We start from the raw sequence: 18,311 nt of genomic DNA, 5'->3' as shown, positions 1-18,311 counted from the left end.
AGACAACAAAGTTTGTTGAATTGCAGGTTACAAGAGAGGTGCGCTAGAGATTCGGAATGACCTCGTATACCTGGTAGTCGTCCTCGGGAGAGGCAAGGCCGCGGTCCTCGAGCATGCGCAGGTTCTTCTGTAGCGCGTTGCGGAAGGCCGCCAGGGAGCCGTACTTTCGGCGTCCCAGAAGACTGGCTGTGGATGTTTTAGGGCTACGGACAGAAGCCTGCGTTTCGAGGAAGTCCCGCTCCAGGTCCGGGCTGACTTCCGCGGTAAAAAGTTCCTGAATCGTCGTCACGTGCCGAAATACCTGGGACGACAGAAGGGTGCACGTAGCTTAAATAGCACACAATGAAAACGTGCTGTCAGCAGCGAATTTTAATCACTTATAACAGTGATCACAACATGCCGGGGAATATAGTAGGAAATCAGAACTTACTCTTTCAAAGCGACACCGTTATTGCTGGCGATTCTTTTTGTTCGCGCTAAGCGATGAGATGACTTAATTTGTCGCATCATAAGCCATTCCAGGAAACAAGCCCACAGCTGCAAGGCCTTGCTGTGCGAGTCATCCATGGCTTCGGGTCACTCACCCATATCGCTTCCAGGCTTAATTTTTTCGAGGTCATTTTGCCCCTGAGCTGCCTGAACTACAGCGTTTTAAACTTGTGCATGACACATGGTGGGATACAGCCATGCAGGGCCTAGCTCTGTTACTGTTCAAGCATTACATTGACACGGTCTCCAACTCCAGGAAAGAAGGCGCAAAATTTCCCGGCTTATATTCTTCCATGAACTAGCACAGCACTAATCATTTTACTTTCTCACTAATAAAACCCCGCAACACATCTCTGCGTTTGGACCACCCTAACAAAGTGCAGCCGGAACTTTCCCGTACTGACCTACTCCGCTTTTCCTTTGTCCCTTCAACAATTAGTGACTGAAACGCCCTACCATCCCAAAACCCGAAACATTTGCCGAAGAACTTGCAAAATTGTTTTGTGTAACAAAACCATGGTAGTATTTGCATGTGGTGTATGGGTATGGCCTATGTCCTCTTAATTTTGTGGCTAGCTTTGTGTTGTTTGGTTGTTAATGTTATGTTCCGTTGTTATGGAACTGTACCGTATTTTGTACGCCGAGTTTTCTATTCCATTGTACCCTTGTTTAAATCCAATCTAGAAATTTAGCGCCTGCATTCTCTCCTGACGCTTGAGTGTACCGTGTGATTTGGTTATTCCCCTCAACGTAATACAAATGGAAAAATGAAAAACAAAATCTCAAGCTGAACCGCCGGAAAGTGCATCCGACTACTGCAGAGCCCCCTCCTCACCCGGAGCAGTTCGACGACCATGTGCTTGGTCTCCCTGAGCAGCTGGTCTGTCTCGGGGGCGTCTTCTTCCTGCTCGGGAGAGAACTTGCCGTACAGGGACAGGGAAATCTTCAAGGAGGACAGCACGGCCACCTCCGCGGAGCCGTCCACAGTGGCGCCTCCGCTCTCCCCCACCAAATCTCCTACAGTCGGCTCGGGGCCCAGGTCCACCAGAAGGCCATGAAGCGGGTCCTACGAAGAGCCCGACGTTCGATGTAAAAAACGTATGGAAGGGTCGTTCCGTGCACTGAATGCGTGTTTTGCGTTAGCCTGTTTTCTTATTTCTGCTGCCATTGTTTGTATAATAGGAAAAATCCTTACATCTGTTTTATGGAACGTGTGGGGTACAGAAAATTGTGGTGAGCTAGTCAGAATCGTCAAAAAGGTTAAGTGGCCGAAGGCGGATATCGGGGGCCGGGGACATGCACCAGGAAAACCAAACAGCAAGGCATGGGAAAAGATTTAGGGGGGCTCTGAGAAATGGCGACGCAACACGGGCCAGAGTTACTTGATATAGCAGTTGCGAAACTTCCCGTAGGCCCCATGCATCAAAAGGTGGACCCAGGATTGGTCCACTGTTTTGGATGATGATGACGATGTGGATATCCCCTTTGTATCGGGTGGGCACAACTTTGGCACCATAGCCGCCGCTTCAAACTATATCTATAGGAAGGAGATTATCAGAGGGAAGGATATGCATGGCATAGGGCCGGCACTGACTGCACGGATCACGGGGTTCCCTACGAGTCAGTGTCACAGTGTGCAGCACTTTTGTCTCTGGGCCCTGGTTGTCTGGTCCGTCACCACCACTGGCGCAGTCTCTCCTTGAACGCCATCACCAACGGGGATCTGGTGGTGCTGTCGCAGATTTCGAGTCCCAACACTTGTGGTAGAGTGGTGCCCTCTGGGTCGGTTGGCGACAGTACGGCACACTGGGTAGTCACGTGCTCCGCACTATTGTGCTTCTCCGCAGGCTCGGCAGATGGCACTTTGCCCCGCTGGGGATGAGTCGAAGCGCTGACGGTAGAGAAGGGTGTGGAGTGCTCCCGCGCGGGCCTCGAAGAGCAGTGCACTCCCATTGTCCTTGTCATAAAGAGTTTTTGCTGCTCGGGTGGACTTGTAGGAGCGACACAGCTCCAGGGTGGACTTTGAAAGCATGACCGAGCACCACTGGCCTTTTTCCACCTCACGTACACGTTTCCGCGCCACGTGGCTCAGCTTCTGGGCGCCTGATGTCTGTAACGGCACTGCAAGAAAGCCGAACTTGCAACTCAGCGTGTGCACTCGGGAGGTCCACAGAGTCTGGGTGCCCTTAAAGCCCATGTACCGGAAGACACGTCATGCCCACCGCTCATCGTCCATGTGCCGAAGTCGAGCCTCGAAAGGCAGCTTGCTGCTTGCCTCTGGAGACTCGAATGACGACCATCCTAGGTCACTTTGGATGGCCTCAACGGCAACGCGACCGTGGCAGCCGAGCGCCACGCGTCCCACCTCACGCTGACCACACTCCAGCCACGCTCGGCTGCTGGATGAAACGCACACCACTGCGTTGGCGAAGATCAGTGCTAGGACATGGCCCTCCTTCCACAGCTCACGAACTAGGGTGTATCTGTTGCACCCCCATTAACCTCGGCGTAGCACAGCACTGGCTCTTCGGCAGGCCTGCCTAAGGTGTCCCTCGTGAGCCCCCATGAGATCCAACGAAGAGGAGAGTATCACCCCAAGGTACCGGTACTCGGTCGTCCAGGGATGGTGTCGCTCTTCGGCAGGAGCACGGTGTTCACTCCTGGACTTCCGGAAAACTGGATCACCGCGGATTTCTTGGGGCTGAAGGAGATGCCAACAGGGAGAGATGTGCGGCACTCAATGTGATGAGCCGCTGGATGTCAGGGATGGTTTCCGCCAGGAGCACTAGATCATCCGCAAAAGCCAGTCCAGTAGCACCCAAATATGTGGTAGTCCCTCGTACAGGAACTCGAACGGGAATCCTAGTCCCGAGTCGATCAGACTTCGCTCCAGCCCAGAAATACACAGCATGTAGCGCAGGGAGGAGAGCGGACAGCCCTGCTTTAGACCCCGCCGTACAGGTACCGACTGCGATTGAGAGTCACCTAGACAGGCCACAACGGTGTTCTCGTACATCCGGCGTAGGATGTCCACCAGTGTTTGTGGCACACCCAGGGCTGACATTCGGCTGAGCATCGGCTCACGAGGGACGCTGTCGTACGCCTTCAGGACGTCGAGAAAGCAACCGAAGAGACTCCGTGACTCCTTCCATGCCAGTTCAATTGTCTAGCTCAAGGTGAACAGATTGTCTTCCAGGCGGTGATTGGATCGGAAGCCATTCTGTAGGTCCGTCAGGGCCCCGGAGCACTCCGCCCAGGCACTTATCCAGCTTTTAATCACAAGGGTAAAGCGGTAAATTACACTGGTCACCGCGATTGGTCGGTAGTCCCGTATGTTGCCAGCATACCCACCTTTCTTGCGGACGAGGCGCACGCGGCCGCACTGCCAGTCGGCTGGAACTGGCTCCCCGGCAATTATTGCGGTGAAAATACGGGCCAGTGTGTCGCGGGCCACATTCCCTAGGCTTTTCACCAAGCCCGCCGGTATTGCATCCAGACCCTGGGCCGTGCTCGAGCTCATTCCGGTAAGTGCGCGGTTCAGTGCACGGATGAGTGCGCGCCGAGACACCTACCAGTCATACTCGTAAGTGTCCGCGATACTGCAGTGTGGAGCGGACTCTTCACTTCGCTCTTCAGTTGCATTAGGCGCCAAGGGGTCGTACAGCTGCGCCATGTGTACGGTGAGGTGTTCCACGATGTCCCTGAATGGCGCGCCTGTTTCATCCCGGAGCTCTGGTAGAGTGGGTTTCCGGTCACGTGTTGCCACATATGCCCAAAACTTCTGGCTCTTTTGTCGCACCGCAGCAGTTATGGACTGCAGCTGGGAGAGATCATGAGCCGCGATTTTCCATTGTACCGTCTGCTGCATAGTCCGCTTGCATGCTAAGTACTGTTCCCACAGCATTTGGCCCTGGCTTGTGGGGAGTGCTGCCGTCACCGCGGGTGCTGGCGATTGGCTGCTCGACGTGCATTCAGAGCCGCCCTCAGCTTCTTGTCCCACCATCCTTTCCGCCGCACCCCCTCACCCCCCTCGCGAGTTGGAGCGAATCTCATAGGCGTGCATGATGCACCGTAGTTCCCCCACGTATTCTTCGTAGCTCTTTGATGGTGTAGCTTGTATACGCAGCTCTAATTGCTGCGCTACAGCCTCGTACGCTGAAGCGGGAAGAAACCGCCAGGAAGGCGCACGCTGTTCCTTGCAATCCCTCCAAGCAGATGTGGTGAAGCTGACCTTGATGCGGTTGTGGTCGACGCTGGCGCTGAACTCTCCCGCTTCATCGATGTGGGCGTACTGGACGTGTCGCGCCAACTTGTGGGACACTAGCGCGTAGTCGATGCAGCTGCGGCTGCTCCTGGCACAACACTTAAATTCGCCCTCGCCGTCCGGTGGCGCCATGTATTGATGACAAAATAAATACAACGTGGGTCTCCGCTCGACGGGCTGAATAAAAATATTTGGGTCCTTACGTAAATTTTTCGCGCCGAAGAAGCCCAACGTGTTCAACCAGGAAAGTTTTTTATATGCATTCTAAACAAGAGAAGTAAAAGTTTGCGCCTGTGTGTTCAACAAGATGCGTTGTCACATCCGCATTGTCGTCTGCTGCGCGTCATCTGCGTTCTTCCAGCGGCAAAAAAAAAGGTAATTCGCTACGGCGTCTTTACGCAAGCTTTCAAGGGTTATTTAGAACCACTTAATTAGCTACTGGATTAGTTTCCACATTTAGTATGATGTCTTTCGAGCAAGACCTGTGAAATTTAGTACTTCAGTTCGGACCTATGTTGTGCCGGAGTGCCCGCGCAAGCGCCAATTGGCCGAGGCATGCGCAGGCGCATAAACTGTTGCAACAAAAAACCTCACTTAAACAATAAATAACTTAGAAAAGTACAAAAATAAAAATCATGCACCCTTAAAATAAAGTTTAATGTTAAATTTACAGTTTAAATATTTAGTGTTTTTTGGATAGTGCGTACGGTAGCCTCGCTGGCGCCACCGTACGTACCATCCAGAGGAGGGGGGGAAGAGAGGGGAGGGTGCGGCTGTTTTTTGAGGCGGAGTTTCGCAACTGCCTACATCGAAGAGCTCCGAGCACGGGCCAGTAAAAGGAATCAACCAGGAAAACAAATTTTCGTGCAGCAATACAAAAATGTTTACATGTCCAGACCATAGAAATCTTCGTAATGACCTAATTTGCTCCTTGTAGAAATATATCACTTCTTTAATGAAATAAAAATAAACAAAGCACATTTTTTCCGTTTACCTAGTTTTTTCTAGATGGCGCGAGCTGTCTAGTAAGTGAGGGGTTTGTGTATTTATTTCAGTACATAAGTGATATTCAAAAATAAGCCCGGTAGGCCGTTGTAAACAATTGTACCTTAAGCCTGATCAGGGCTAGTCGGTTGAACATACTGAATACATTTAAGGCGCTAAACAACGGGGACCAGAAGAAACACGTAGACACAGACAAGGCGCCACTTCCAACTAAAATTTATTACTGAAAAACCCTTGGTTAAATACACTGTTCTGACGTCATGAAAACGCAACGCCAGCAACGTGTGCCGACCTACACGTGTCCATCTAAGAACTCGAGTTCTTTTAGTGATGATGATGATGATGGTTTGATTTTATTGGCGCAAGGCCGACATGGGCAAAGAGCGCCAAACACAAAGTTATTTGATGAGGAGATAACACGAACTAAAATCAGTTAAAAGACTATGAGCACGGCTGGTGTAAAGGGCCAGGGTGAAGAACAAGATTGGTTAAAAGATAAATAAGTTGGCTGGTGTATAGGACCAGGGGTAAAACTATGAGTGGTATGAGATGAGTTGTAAAAAGTGAACTTCTGATAAGAACTTAAAGGTGCGCTGAACAGAAAACATGGCATCATCTCCTAAGAAGTATGACGGGTGTGGTGGAATATATCGTGTGTGTAGTTGTGGAAAGTGTTTGCGTCGTGTAATGTCGAGTGCCTTACATTGTATGAGGATGTGGATCACAGTTACGGCCTCTCCACACCTGTTGCACAGAGGTCTTGGAGACCCTGTGAGCAGGTGGGAGTGTGTTATATGAGTGTGGCCTATCCGTAACCTAGCAAGGGCAACTTCAGTGTGTCTGTTGTGTGTGTCAGTCGTGTATGGTCCCAAGAGTGGCTTTATTATGTGTAGTTTGTTGTCTGTCTGTTGATTCCAGAGTGCTTGCCATGTTTCGCGAAGGTGTTGTCTGATGTGTGGCTTGAGGTCAGCGTAGGGTACTGCTGCTATGTCCGGTGTATTTGTATGTGCAGCAGCAGCGGCCATCTGATCAGCGGTCTCATTTCCCGCAATCCCAGAGTGGCCTGGAACCCAACACATGATCACCTCGAGATTTAATGCGTACGCTGACATAATGGTTTTAGACACTACATTAAGAACATGGTTTTTAGAAGACTTGTTGGATGACAATGCATGTACAACACTCAGTGAATCTGTGAAAATGATAGACTTGGGTATTTCATGTTGCACTATGTGATTTAAAACAAGCAAAATTCCATGGGCTTCCGCCGTAAAAATGCTGGTCTTAGAGTTTAGGGTCTTAGAGACTCTAAAATCGGGTCCGTGCGCCGCACACGACACAGTAAGGGCAGTTTTTGATGCGTCACTGTAAAACTCTGCACATTCATACTTAGACTGCAGAGACAAGAAGTGCTGCAAAATAGCAGTTTGTGGTACCCTGCTTTTATCAATTTTCACGAAGGACAAGTCACAACACACAGGTTGAAGCTGCCAGGGTGGTAAGACGTCAGCAAAAGAAGATGTGTAAATGTCTAAAAAGGAGATGTCGAAATTTGAAGCTTCCTGTCTCACTCTAAGTGAGAACGGCAAAGGGACAGACGGGCGATTTACAAACAGTGGCGATGTGGAGGTATCATTAAAAACAGGTTTAAAAGGATGGTTATTCAAAGATGAAATTTTAAAATCGTAGAGAAAGTCCACATACGTTCGTTGGTACTCAAGGCACCACTTATTACATTCAACATATAGACTCTGGGCCGGGCTAGTGCGGAAGGCACCCGACGCAAGGCGCAGACCCAAGTGGAGTACTGGATCAAGACTTTTTAGGGTTGTTTTCGATGCCGATCCATACACGACACTGCCGTAGTCTAATCGAGACCCGACTAAGGCGGTAAAGACCCGGAGAAGTAGTTCTTTGTCTGCCCCATAGGATTGGTGGGAGAGGACCTTGAGAATGTTTAGTGTTTTGAGGCATTTATGTTTAAGTGTTTTGACGTGGGGTATGAACGTGAGCTTGTTATCAAATATGACACCTAAAAACTTGTGCTCCCTTTTAACAGGAATAGGTGCCCGGTTAAGTGTAATCTCAGGGTCCGCGTTAATCCCACGCTTGCGGGAAAACACAACACAAGTACTTTTGGCCGGGTTTAGTTTAAACCCGTTAAGGTCCACCCAGCCAGCAAGTTTCTTAACACCGAGCTGTACTTGACGTTCGCATATTGACAGGTTACAGGATTTAAAAGATATTTGCACATCGTCTACATAGATGGAACAGGAAATGGTCGGCGGCAATGCCTTCGGAGGGAGTTCATCTTAACTATAAACAACGTGCAACTAAAAACTCCACCTTGCGGCACACCATTTTTCTGCAAATATACATTGGAAAGTGCACTGCCAACCCTCACTCGAAAGGTTCGTTCAGCCAAATAACTACAAAGAGTGTTCAACATGTTGCCGGACACACCAAATGACTTAAGGTCCCTGAGGATGCCATAGCGCCAGGCTGTATCATAAGCTTTTTCAATATCGAAAAATACCGTAAGGCAGAACTGGTTATGGACAAATGCATCTTTTATGTAGGATTCCAGTGCAACAAGTTGATCATTGGTAGATCGCCCCACCCTGAAGCCTGCCTGGCAGCCCTCGAGAAGACCGTTGTACTCCAGAAAGTACACGAGCCTACGGTTTATCATCTTCTCGAGGAGCTTACACAGGCAGCTTGTCAGGGCGATGGGACGATAACTTGCGGGAGAGGAAGGGTCCTTCCCCTCCTTCAGAAAGGCCACAACTATGGCCTCCTTCCAAGACCTTGGAAGCTGCCCCGAAAGCCATATTCTGTTGTAGAGGTGTAGGAGTGTCTCAAGAGTGTCTGCGTGTAGGTGTTGTATCATGGTGTATGTAATGCTGTCTGCCCTTGGAGCTGAAGGCTTACAAGTGGCAAGAGCAACCTTCAGCTCATGAAGTGTGAATTCAGAGTTGTAAGCAGAATTCGACTTGTTCTTGTCTCGTAAGGGCTTCTTTTCTGAAGATGTTTTGTGTTGCATGAAAGTATTAGTGTAGTGTGCTGAGCTGGACACGTGTTGGAAGTGTTGTGCGAGTGTGTTAGCCTGGTCTTCCAGTGTGTCCCCTGTTGTACTAACCAGGGGCAGGCTGTGTGTCTCTTGTCCTTTTAGTTTTCGTATACGTGTCCAGACTTTGTGTGTGTCTGTGTACGAATTGATGGAAGTGAGGAAGGTGCGCCAACTCTCCCTTTTCGCCTCACGGCGCACTCGCCTCCCAAAAGCCTTGGCCCGTTTAAAAGAAATGAGGTTATCTGACGTGGGGTACCGGCGAAGGACACCCCACGCCTTGTTCTGGGCCTCTCGCGCCCGCCTGCAGTCCTCGTTCCACCAGGCCTCCTTGGGCTGCGGGACCCACTGGAGGCCTGGGGAATGGACTTTTCGGCGGCGTCGAGGATGTGCGCCGTGACGAGTTGGGCGGCTTCTGCCACGTGTAGGTGTTTTATGGATGTGTGGTGTAGTTGAGATGTATGTGTGAATGTGCTCCAGTTTTCTTGTGATTCATTAAACCTTTTATGGGAAGATGGACTGCTCGGGCCTATACCTATACCTATATACGTTAATGAAGTGGGTAAATGGTCACTACCATATGGGTCCGTGCCGACACCCCACTCAAGACATGGAAAGAGAACTGCGGAACCAATCGCCAAGTCAAGATGAGAGTATGCATTGTGTCCTAAGTTATGGTATGTAGGCTGTTTTTTGTTGAAGAGGCATGCTCCGGAGGATGTAAGAAACTTCTCTATCAGGCGACCTCGGGCATCCGTTCTGGACAAGCCCCAAAGAGAGTTGTGCGCATTAAGGTCGCCTGTTAGTATGTATGGTTCGGGCAGCTGGTCGACCAGCGCCTCGAAATCAGAGCTCAGAAGTGCATGATCAGGAGGAATGTAGATGGAGCATACCGTCATCAACCTATTAAATATTATGGTACGGATCGCTACAGCCTCGAGGACAGTGTTTAAAGAGAGAGGGTGGCATGCTAATGCTTTCCGGGCGATAATGGCCACACCTCCTGAAGAGTGGGTGCAGCCAACCCTGTCCTTTCTGAATACCATGTACCTATTTAAGAAATTTGTTTGTTTAGAATTGAGGTGGGTTTCCTGGAGACACATGATACTTGGCTGACTGGCATGCAGAATCTCATACACATCGTCAAGATTTTTAAGGAGGCCTCTGCAGTTCCATTGAATGATGTTTTCTGTTCCCATTATTTAAATTTAAGAATGACTGGAGTGTGTGTGTTCGTGTGTGTTCATGTGTCGTCTTTCGGGGCTGTTACTCTTGGATTGGGCTTTTTGGGCCTGTCTGTAGGCTTGGAGGTCGGTGGCCGCTCCTTGCGCTGCGTTGCAGGCAGGAACGGCCCGACATCCATCTCATCGTCGGATGTCCGAGGGGTGCCCGACGGACCCGGCCCCCCGGACTTGGCCCCCCTTCGGGAGCCCCTCGTTTGAGACGCCACCGCCGAGGGCGTCCGGGGTGCCAGAGGTGGCACGGGCGGTGCGGTGGCGGTGGGAGCCGGTGCGGGGCCCGTGGTGTCCATCACCTCGGTACCCTCCAACGCACTGGAGGACGGGGAGACAGAGGCGGGAGCGGCACCGGTCCCGACAGGAGTGGTTTGCGCCACAACCGCTGCTGCCTCAGAAAGCGGCGTGGTGCCGGGTTGGGCTGCGTGAGGCAACCCAGCGGGGGGCGGGGGCGGGACCAGGTCAGACTCGCTGAACTGGGTCCCTGTGGACACCAGACGCCGCTCCGCCCCCCGGCGAGCCGCGTCAGCGTACCTCCCCAGAGGGAAAGAGGCGAACCTCTTTCTCGCCTCCGGGAAGGTGATGTTCTCGGTTACCTTGATGTTGATTATCTTTTTTTCGAGTTGGAACTTTTCGCACTTGCGGGAGTACGCTGCATGCGGTCCCCCGCAGTTTACACAAGTGAGGGTATCGGATTGGCAGTTGTCACTAGGATGATCGTGCGCCGCGCATTTCGCACACGTCGTTCGTCCACGGCAAGAGTTCGTACCGTGCCCGAACCGCTGGCACTTAAAACAGCGCCGCGGGTTCGGGATGTACGGACGTATTGAGCACCGGATAAAACCTGCATATATATGTTGTGGGAGAACTGCGCGGTCAAAGGTCAAGATGATGTGCTTGGTGGGAATCTCCTTGTCGTCTCTACGGATAGTGATGCGTCTCACGGCAGTGACGCCCTGATCCTTCAAGCCGGCAAGGAGATCTGCATCGGTTTCGTTCAGGAGGTCTGTCTCGGATATCACACCCTGCGAGCTGCTGAGGCTCCGATGGGGTGTGACCCGGATGTCAAGATCAGCCAGTCTAGTCTGAGCTAGAAGCTTTGCAGACTGCTGCTTGTCATTTATTTCAATTAAGAGTTCGCCAGACCTTTGTTTTTTGCATTTATACGATTTTCCTACTATGGCTTCAAGATACTTGGCGATCAAGAAGACTGACTGAGATGCAAGAGGGTGGGTTGGATTGAGGGATTCCATCACAAGAAATCGAGAAAAATGGTTCGGTTCAGGAAAGGTTAACGACGGCAACGGAGGAAAGGAAACTTCGGTGCGGCCCCTTTTCGGGGGCCGATCACGTTTTGGGGGGGGTTTGGAAAATGCCATGTGATACATTGAAAAGCAGGGAGACGGGGGTACTTTCTCCTTTGACCTTACCCTGGTAGTGATAGAGGTCCCGGAGCTCCCTGCCTGGTAGACAGGCAGGGAGCCCATCGGCCGGAGCTTGACCAAGGCTCCGACGGCCACCGTTTACGGCTTCTACCCTTCACCTTTAAACACCTCGCCCCGGTTGAACACGGCTTATGTTGGGAGCTCGGGGTCCGCGGTGTCGCTGCTCACCGTCACCATGAATACTCAAGGTGCCCCGTGCGGGGGAGTTGTTTTAGTGGTAATGCGACCGACGGTGTACTGATGCATCTGTTACCGGCCTTGTGAATGAAGCAATCCTCCACAGTCTCTCTTTCTTGCCTATCTCTGACCCATTTTAGAAAAAGTACCTGTTTAAAGAGCGGAGTGCCGTTCGTACCCTGCAGAGTGGACGTTTTGGAGTGCTCAGCCATGTGGCTCCCAGCGTTGTTCTTTACTGCCCAACAGTGCTCGCGTGCTCTGTCGTTGAAACATCTGCCTGTTTGGCCAATATAACACTTGTTGCAACTCAAGGGAATCTCGTAGACAACTCCCATAGGGCATTCTGCGTATAATTCGCCGTGCTTCTTGGAACACGATTGCCGCTTCCTTTGCGTCATCACAGGGCATACCTTCGCCAATTTGCAGGGCGCGCTAAACACCACATTGACGTCGTACATTTTAACCACTCTTTTGAGGTTATGCGAAATCCTGTGCCAATACGGGATAACGTGAACTTTCTATTTTCTTTTGCATGTCACCTTCCTTCGGTTTTCGTTTAAATTTTTGCAGGCGTGCTTCGCAAACGCCAGAAATAACAGTAGAAGAGTCCCGCATTGCCCAGCCGGGCAATCTGTTCATTAAATGCGTCTTGTACCTTGTGCGCGCACGACTTGTTTAAGGTTGCCTTGATGTCTGTCATGGTCACACCCCTTTTGATTAATTTCGAGTGAGCGATATCAAATGGAATCAACTGCTTGTTAGCGCGCGGCTTGTACTGCCAACACACGTGCGTGTTCCGAAAAGTGAGGCTCAAATCTAGGAACCGCAGACAGTTATTGCTAGGCAGCTCCCACGTAAACTTAAGCAATTTTAAAGAGCTGACAAACGTTTTAATGACGCCATTTACAACATCATTCAAGCTGGTTCCAGCCACTGGATTAACCACAATGGGACAGTCATCCACATATCCAAGTATGGTGAGGTGATGCGCATCTGCCAGTTTCCGTCTTTGCGCACCTATCAAAGGTACTCAAATAAATATCAGAAAGAAAAGGGGCCAGTGACGAACCAATACAAACTCCACGCCGTGTAACATAAAACCGGTGTTCAAATTCGACAACAGTACTCTGAAGGTAAAAATTAACACGTTCCAAAAAACTGCCAGTGCTAACACCGGTTTTTTCGTTAACTTTGAGTTCACCGAAATCATCTATTTTGTCTCTCACTGCTATCCAACACGCTATCACGCTATCCAACACGCTATTTCCTCACAGATCGTAGGGCAATACTTAAAGTGGGAGACCTAGCCAAAGATCCCATCCTGCTGGGCAGCCGCGGCACACCACAAGGGGCAGTGCTCTCCCCTTTGTTGTTCAATATTGCGCTGATCGGTCTCCCTCCCTTATTGGATTCTATTCCGGGCATACATCACGGCTTGTACGCAGATGATATTACCATCTGGTCGAAGACAGGATCCCTAGGCGAGATAGAGGAGCGCCTACAAACTGCAGCCAACACGGTCACTCATTACGCCAAGTCTTGCGGCCTCCAATGTGCCCCACAAAAATCGGAACTCCTCCTTGTTTGTACAAGAAAGAAACTCCTCCAGAGGCCACCCACTGTTACCATCCACATGGAGGGCCACACCATCGTTCCCTCCTCGCATATCAAGATCCTTGGTATGACCTTTCAAGCCGATCGAACAAACTCCATCCTAATAAATAGGCTGAAACATACCTCGGACCAACTCACACATATGATCAGGCGTGTGACCACCAAAACACGGGGAATGCGCGAGGAGGACACCCTCCGCCTCGTCCAAGCATTCATAATCTCAAGAATTACATACGCCATACCCTACGCTCTTCTCTCCAAGTCAGAAATGGAACGGCTGGATGTCATCATTCGGAAGGCCTACAAACAGGCACTCGGACTTCCCGTCAGCACGGCCACCGACAAGCTATTGAAGCTGGGCCTGCACAATACAGCCGACGAGCTCATAGAAGCCCATCTTTCGAGCCAAAGGTTGAGGCTGGGAGTTACAAGCGCAGGGAGGACTCTTCTCTCTCGTCTGGGGCTCACATCCCCTCTGCAGCGTCAGCCATCTCAAATGAGAATTCTCGACCACAATGTCAGGAAACAGCTGTACGTCTCACCGCTCCCTAGAAACATGCACCCTGTGCATCACTCTGGGCGCAGGGAAGCAAGAGCCAAGGCCATCCACACTTACTACGGGAGGGAACCAACCACCGTGTACACGGACGCGTCTTCCTATCCCGGCATAAGAGCAATGGCAGCCGTGGTTGTCCAGAACAATAAGCACGTCACCAGCCTAACCCTACCCGGATACGACCCATTACAAGCGGAAGAAGCGGCCATCGCTCTCGCCATAACGCAAACTACTGCCAGCGTAATCATCACAGATTCGCAGCAAGCGTGCCGCAACTTCTCATGCGGACGAATTCACCGCACAACCCACCAAATCATCTGCCAGCGTCCACCAGACAGATCTATCATGATCAAATGGGCACCCGCCCACTCTGCCGTCCCGGGCAACGAAACCGCCCACCGGTTGGCCCGAGAGTTATCCCGCCGGGCCCCGGGAAACGAGCAAGAGAGGCCAACCCCGCTGATAACGTATCAGGAAATAACGCAGCACTACAAGTTGGGACGTATCACCTACCCAGCACCGCATAAACACCTAACGAAAGAGGAGGAACGGCAGCTCCGTGCACTCCAGACGAATACTTTCCCCCATCCCACTAAATGCCATATCTTGCACCCCACCGTATATTCCCCGCTATGCCGCTTCTGCGGAGCCCCCGGGACGCTCTTTCATATGGTAGGGGGCTGCGCGCACGCCCCACTACATTCGCGAAATCCCTCAATTCCTTCTTGCGAGCTTTGGGAGAGAGCTCTGACCAGCTCTGACCTCAATGACCAGCGCCTGCTGGTGTTGAGGGCTGTTGAGGCGGGGAAAGCTCAAGGGGTCTTGGACTGAGAACTCCTCCCCATTGCTTTTCGCAATAAACACGTTTACTCTCTCTCTCTTTCTCTCAAGGCACTGAACAACCCATAATAAGGAACACTGTAATACAAGTCTACAACATCCACAGATAAGGCATGCAAAAAGTCCCCGTTATCCCGTATTGGGGCAGGATTTCACATAACCTCAAAAGAGTTGTTCAAAGGTACGACGTCAATGTGGTGTTTAGCGCGGCCTGCAAATTGGCAAAGGTTTGCCCTGTGTTGACGCAAAGGAAGCGGCAATCGTGCTCCAAGAAGCACGGCGAATTATACACAGGAGGCACCATGGGAGTTGTCTATGAGATTACCTTGAGTTGCAACAAGTGTTATATTGGCCAAACAGGCAGATGTTTCAACGACAGAGCGCGCGAGTACTGTTGGGCAGTAAAGAACAACGCTGGGGGCCACATGGCTGAGCACTGCAAAAGGTGCACTCTGCAGGGTACGAACTGCACCCCGCTCTTCAAACAGGCCCCGTTTCTAAAATGGGTCAGAGATAGGCAAGAAAGAGATTGTGGAGGCGTACTTCATTCACAAGGCGGGAAACAAATGCATCAGTACACCGTCGGTCGCATTATCCCTCATAACTCGAGTTCTTAGATGGACACGTGTAGGTTGACACACGTCCTTGGCGTGACGTATTCATGACGTCAGAACAGTGCATTTGACCTAGGGTTTTTCAGTAATAAAGTTTAGTTGGAAGTGGCGCCTTGTCTGTGTCTACGTGTTTCTTCTGGTCCCCGTTGTTTAGCGCCTCAAATTTATTCAAACAATTGTACGTATTTATGAAACCTTTCCTTTTCGTTCACGATAGTTTTTAAGCCCGCGGGTCATGAACTAGTAAGTCCCCCTGGCGACGGCTGACGAGTGGAATGAGCTTCAGATGTTCCAGGCGGAGGCAGTGGAGGCTCATGAGCAGAGCAAATTTCGGGGCGTGCTTTCCAGGGGGGGCTCGTCGAGTGGAGATGGCCGCGGCCGCCGAGCTCACCAGAATGTTCGCGAGGAGATAAACTGAACGCCCAACTGGGCTTCGTCTGTTCCTAGGCAGTCCTAAGCAGAGGCAGAAATCTTAACAGTGCATTTGAAGACGAACATTGCGTATACCACCAGAGATCTGTCGTGGCTTATCGTGTTTTCGGTCATATACGCCTCAATAGGAGGCAGGCGGAGAGCTGCTGTTCACGACAAGTGTTCGTCCCATACTCGTGATTTCGAGCGATCTATAAACTTTACGTGCAAACTTGACTAAGAAGGCCGAAATTCTGCAGAGCTACACCTCCACGCTGCGTTTTTAAGAAGTATTCAGAGAAAATCAGTGAGTCCAGAGGTAATCATGGTCAGGTTAGGACACTTTCCGCATCGTACGTACGTGCTCAAGCATTTGTAGTACAGCTACTTCTATGAAATTGGGATAGAAAGAAGCTTGTATTTATTGAGGCCAGGCTGTTTCGTTAGCGTTTGATCACTCCATTAAAACCTCAAAAATGCACCGCAGAATAGAACTGTTTAAATATGCTTTATTTCCTACAATTATTTGAAATACTATCAATATGCTTGTACTATCAATATCAATTACTATCAATACTATCATTACAATGTATTATGTATCAATACTACCAATACTATGTACTATCAATATCAATTAGGCATTTTATATATAAATTGGGATAACCGCAGTCTCATAAGCTTAATGCTTACTTTGTTTTTAGGAAGCTCCGGATTCATCGAAATAGTGTTGGCGGGTGCCGGGGGACTACTACGTGAACTTTACGTTCAACTGCCTATGGACGCCGATTCAACATGGCGCCGCCCAGGAAATAACCGCGGTACCTCTAGGTCCGGGGCGACGCTGTCCCTGTACTCGAGCAGGTATCGGTGCGTGAGGCGCAGCTCCATGGCCGTAAGGGAGATGGAGGGCGGCGTGATGTGCGTTGCCTCGGAGTAGCTGTCCACGCCGAACCAGTCCTCGGGCTCCGGCACAGCGCACGCGTCGGCGAAGAATCTACGTCGCAGGGACCGCAATGCAATGTGATCAAAAGCAGCCATTCATCGCAAAGATTCGGAATCTGAGATTCTGCTGTGTAACACGCGAAAATACGAACCAGAGAAGGCGGGAATTCGAAACATCGGATATGAATTGGCGTTGAAAGGCGCACAGCATCAAAAGCAGATTGGAAAGAGGCATTCCTCCCTATGAGCTAACGGTAGATGAATTTAAACACGAGACGAGACAAGGGCACTTCGGCAAGCAGTTCACACCACTCTAGTAGCTGCTCGACTATGTTGAAAACATGTCTATTCATCAGATGTGCAAAAGATGCAGCTCGTTAAACTGCCGTCAGAACGTTGCGCACCCATGCAGCAGCTTTCCGCACGAATCTATGAGGCCGTCGAGGCGCATCTGGTACGGGTGCTGCGGCTGGTTGAAAGGCACGGCGGCCGAGGCGCAGCCCAGGATCTTGGCGATGTGGCCCAGGTTGCGACGCTGCAGGTTGGTCACCCGGTGTTCGGGAGCCATCTGCACCACGCCGAAGGTGTCCGGGGCCACGATGCCCGGGTTGATGTAGCGGTAGTAAAGGATGTTCCCCATCACCTGCACGTGGTTGTACACAACAGCACAGAAAGGTCAGCTGCTTCGACGCACAGAAGCCTATAGTCATTGACTGATTTTGGGGTTCAACGCTCTGATGCTAAAAGGTGATGAGGCGGGCCGTAGTGGAGAGCTCCGAAATAGTTTTGACCATCTGTGGATCTTTAACATTCCGCGAAATCTCGAACACACGGGTGTTTTAGCTTTCCGCCTCCATCAGAAAAGCGGCCGCCGCGGCTGGGAACCGAGCCAGCGCACTTGGCCTCAGCAGCAGAAAGAAGCCTTTAGTCTAATCCCACATGCCGACGAAGTAAGCTAAGTAGCGGCCACTGTCAGCAGCAAACGGCATTCGGAAAGAAGCAAACGGCATTCGGAAAGAAGCAAACGGCATTCGGAAAGAAGCAAACAGCAATCGGAAAGAAGCAAACAGCAATCGGAAAGAAGCAAACAGCAATCGGAAAGAAGCAAACAGCAATCGGAAAGAAGCAAACAGCAATCGGAAAGAAGCAAACAGCAATCGGAAAGAAGCAAACAGCAATCGGAAAGAAGCAAACAGCAATCGGAAAGAAGCAAACAGCAATCGGAAAGAAGCAAACAGCAATCGGAAAGACTCGCGCGGATCTTACTTTGCATTGTTTATCTGTACAAGACCTATGAAAACTGATAAGCTTCAGTCTTTGGAGATATCTAGCAGAGCTAAAAAGAGCAAGAACATGTTCCCGACTTGAACTGAATTCTGGTAAACCGTTTATCAGTGCTGCTGTTTCGCCTCCACATGCATTGCGCTTTCTTTCACTGCAAAGTGATGAAAAGTCGAAATTATTCCCTTTCATCTCCAAGAAGAACTATTTACAACGTCGGTGACTTCTCTACGCATTCGACCTCTTTTTTGGTGCAGTCAGTTTTCCTAACGTTAGGTCCTGTTTCGTTCGCGCTGTTCCGTCTTTTCATGAACACTAAGCAACTACCTCGCACCAGAGTCCTGCTAAGTGAGATTTCAAATAGCGGGAAT

At 50.6% G+C, this 18,311-nt stretch overlaps 1 protein-coding gene across 1 annotated transcript in view; it reads right to left on the bottom strand.

Annotated features, from left to right (window-relative positions):
• Positions 1–18,311, bottom strand: part of LOC144168900 (ras GTPase-activating-like protein IQGAP1) — a 59,649-nt gene that overhangs the window by 8,991 nt on the left and 32,347 nt on the right. The window contains exons 10-13 of the mRNA XM_077697897.1: positions 17,064–17,302; positions 16,540–16,711; positions 1,325–1,555; positions 71–301 (exon numbers count right to left, since the gene is read on the bottom strand). Coding sequence (XP_077554023.1) covers positions 71–301; positions 1,325–1,555; positions 16,540–16,711; positions 17,064–17,302 — 873 coding nt within the window. The remainder of the gene's footprint in view (positions 1–70; positions 302–1,324; positions 1,556–16,539; positions 16,712–17,063; positions 17,303–18,311) is intronic.

Source organism: Haemaphysalis longicornis, unplaced genomic scaffold (assembly GCF_048455015.1).
Source record: "Haemaphysalis longicornis isolate Haplotype H1 unplaced genomic scaffold, Haemaphysalis longicornis Haplotype H1 scaffold_2, whole genome shotgun sequence".
NCBI classification, from domain to species: domain Eukaryota; kingdom Metazoa; phylum Arthropoda; class Arachnida; order Ixodida; family Ixodidae; genus Haemaphysalis; species Haemaphysalis longicornis.
This window is presented reverse-complemented; position numbering and strand designations above follow the sequence as displayed.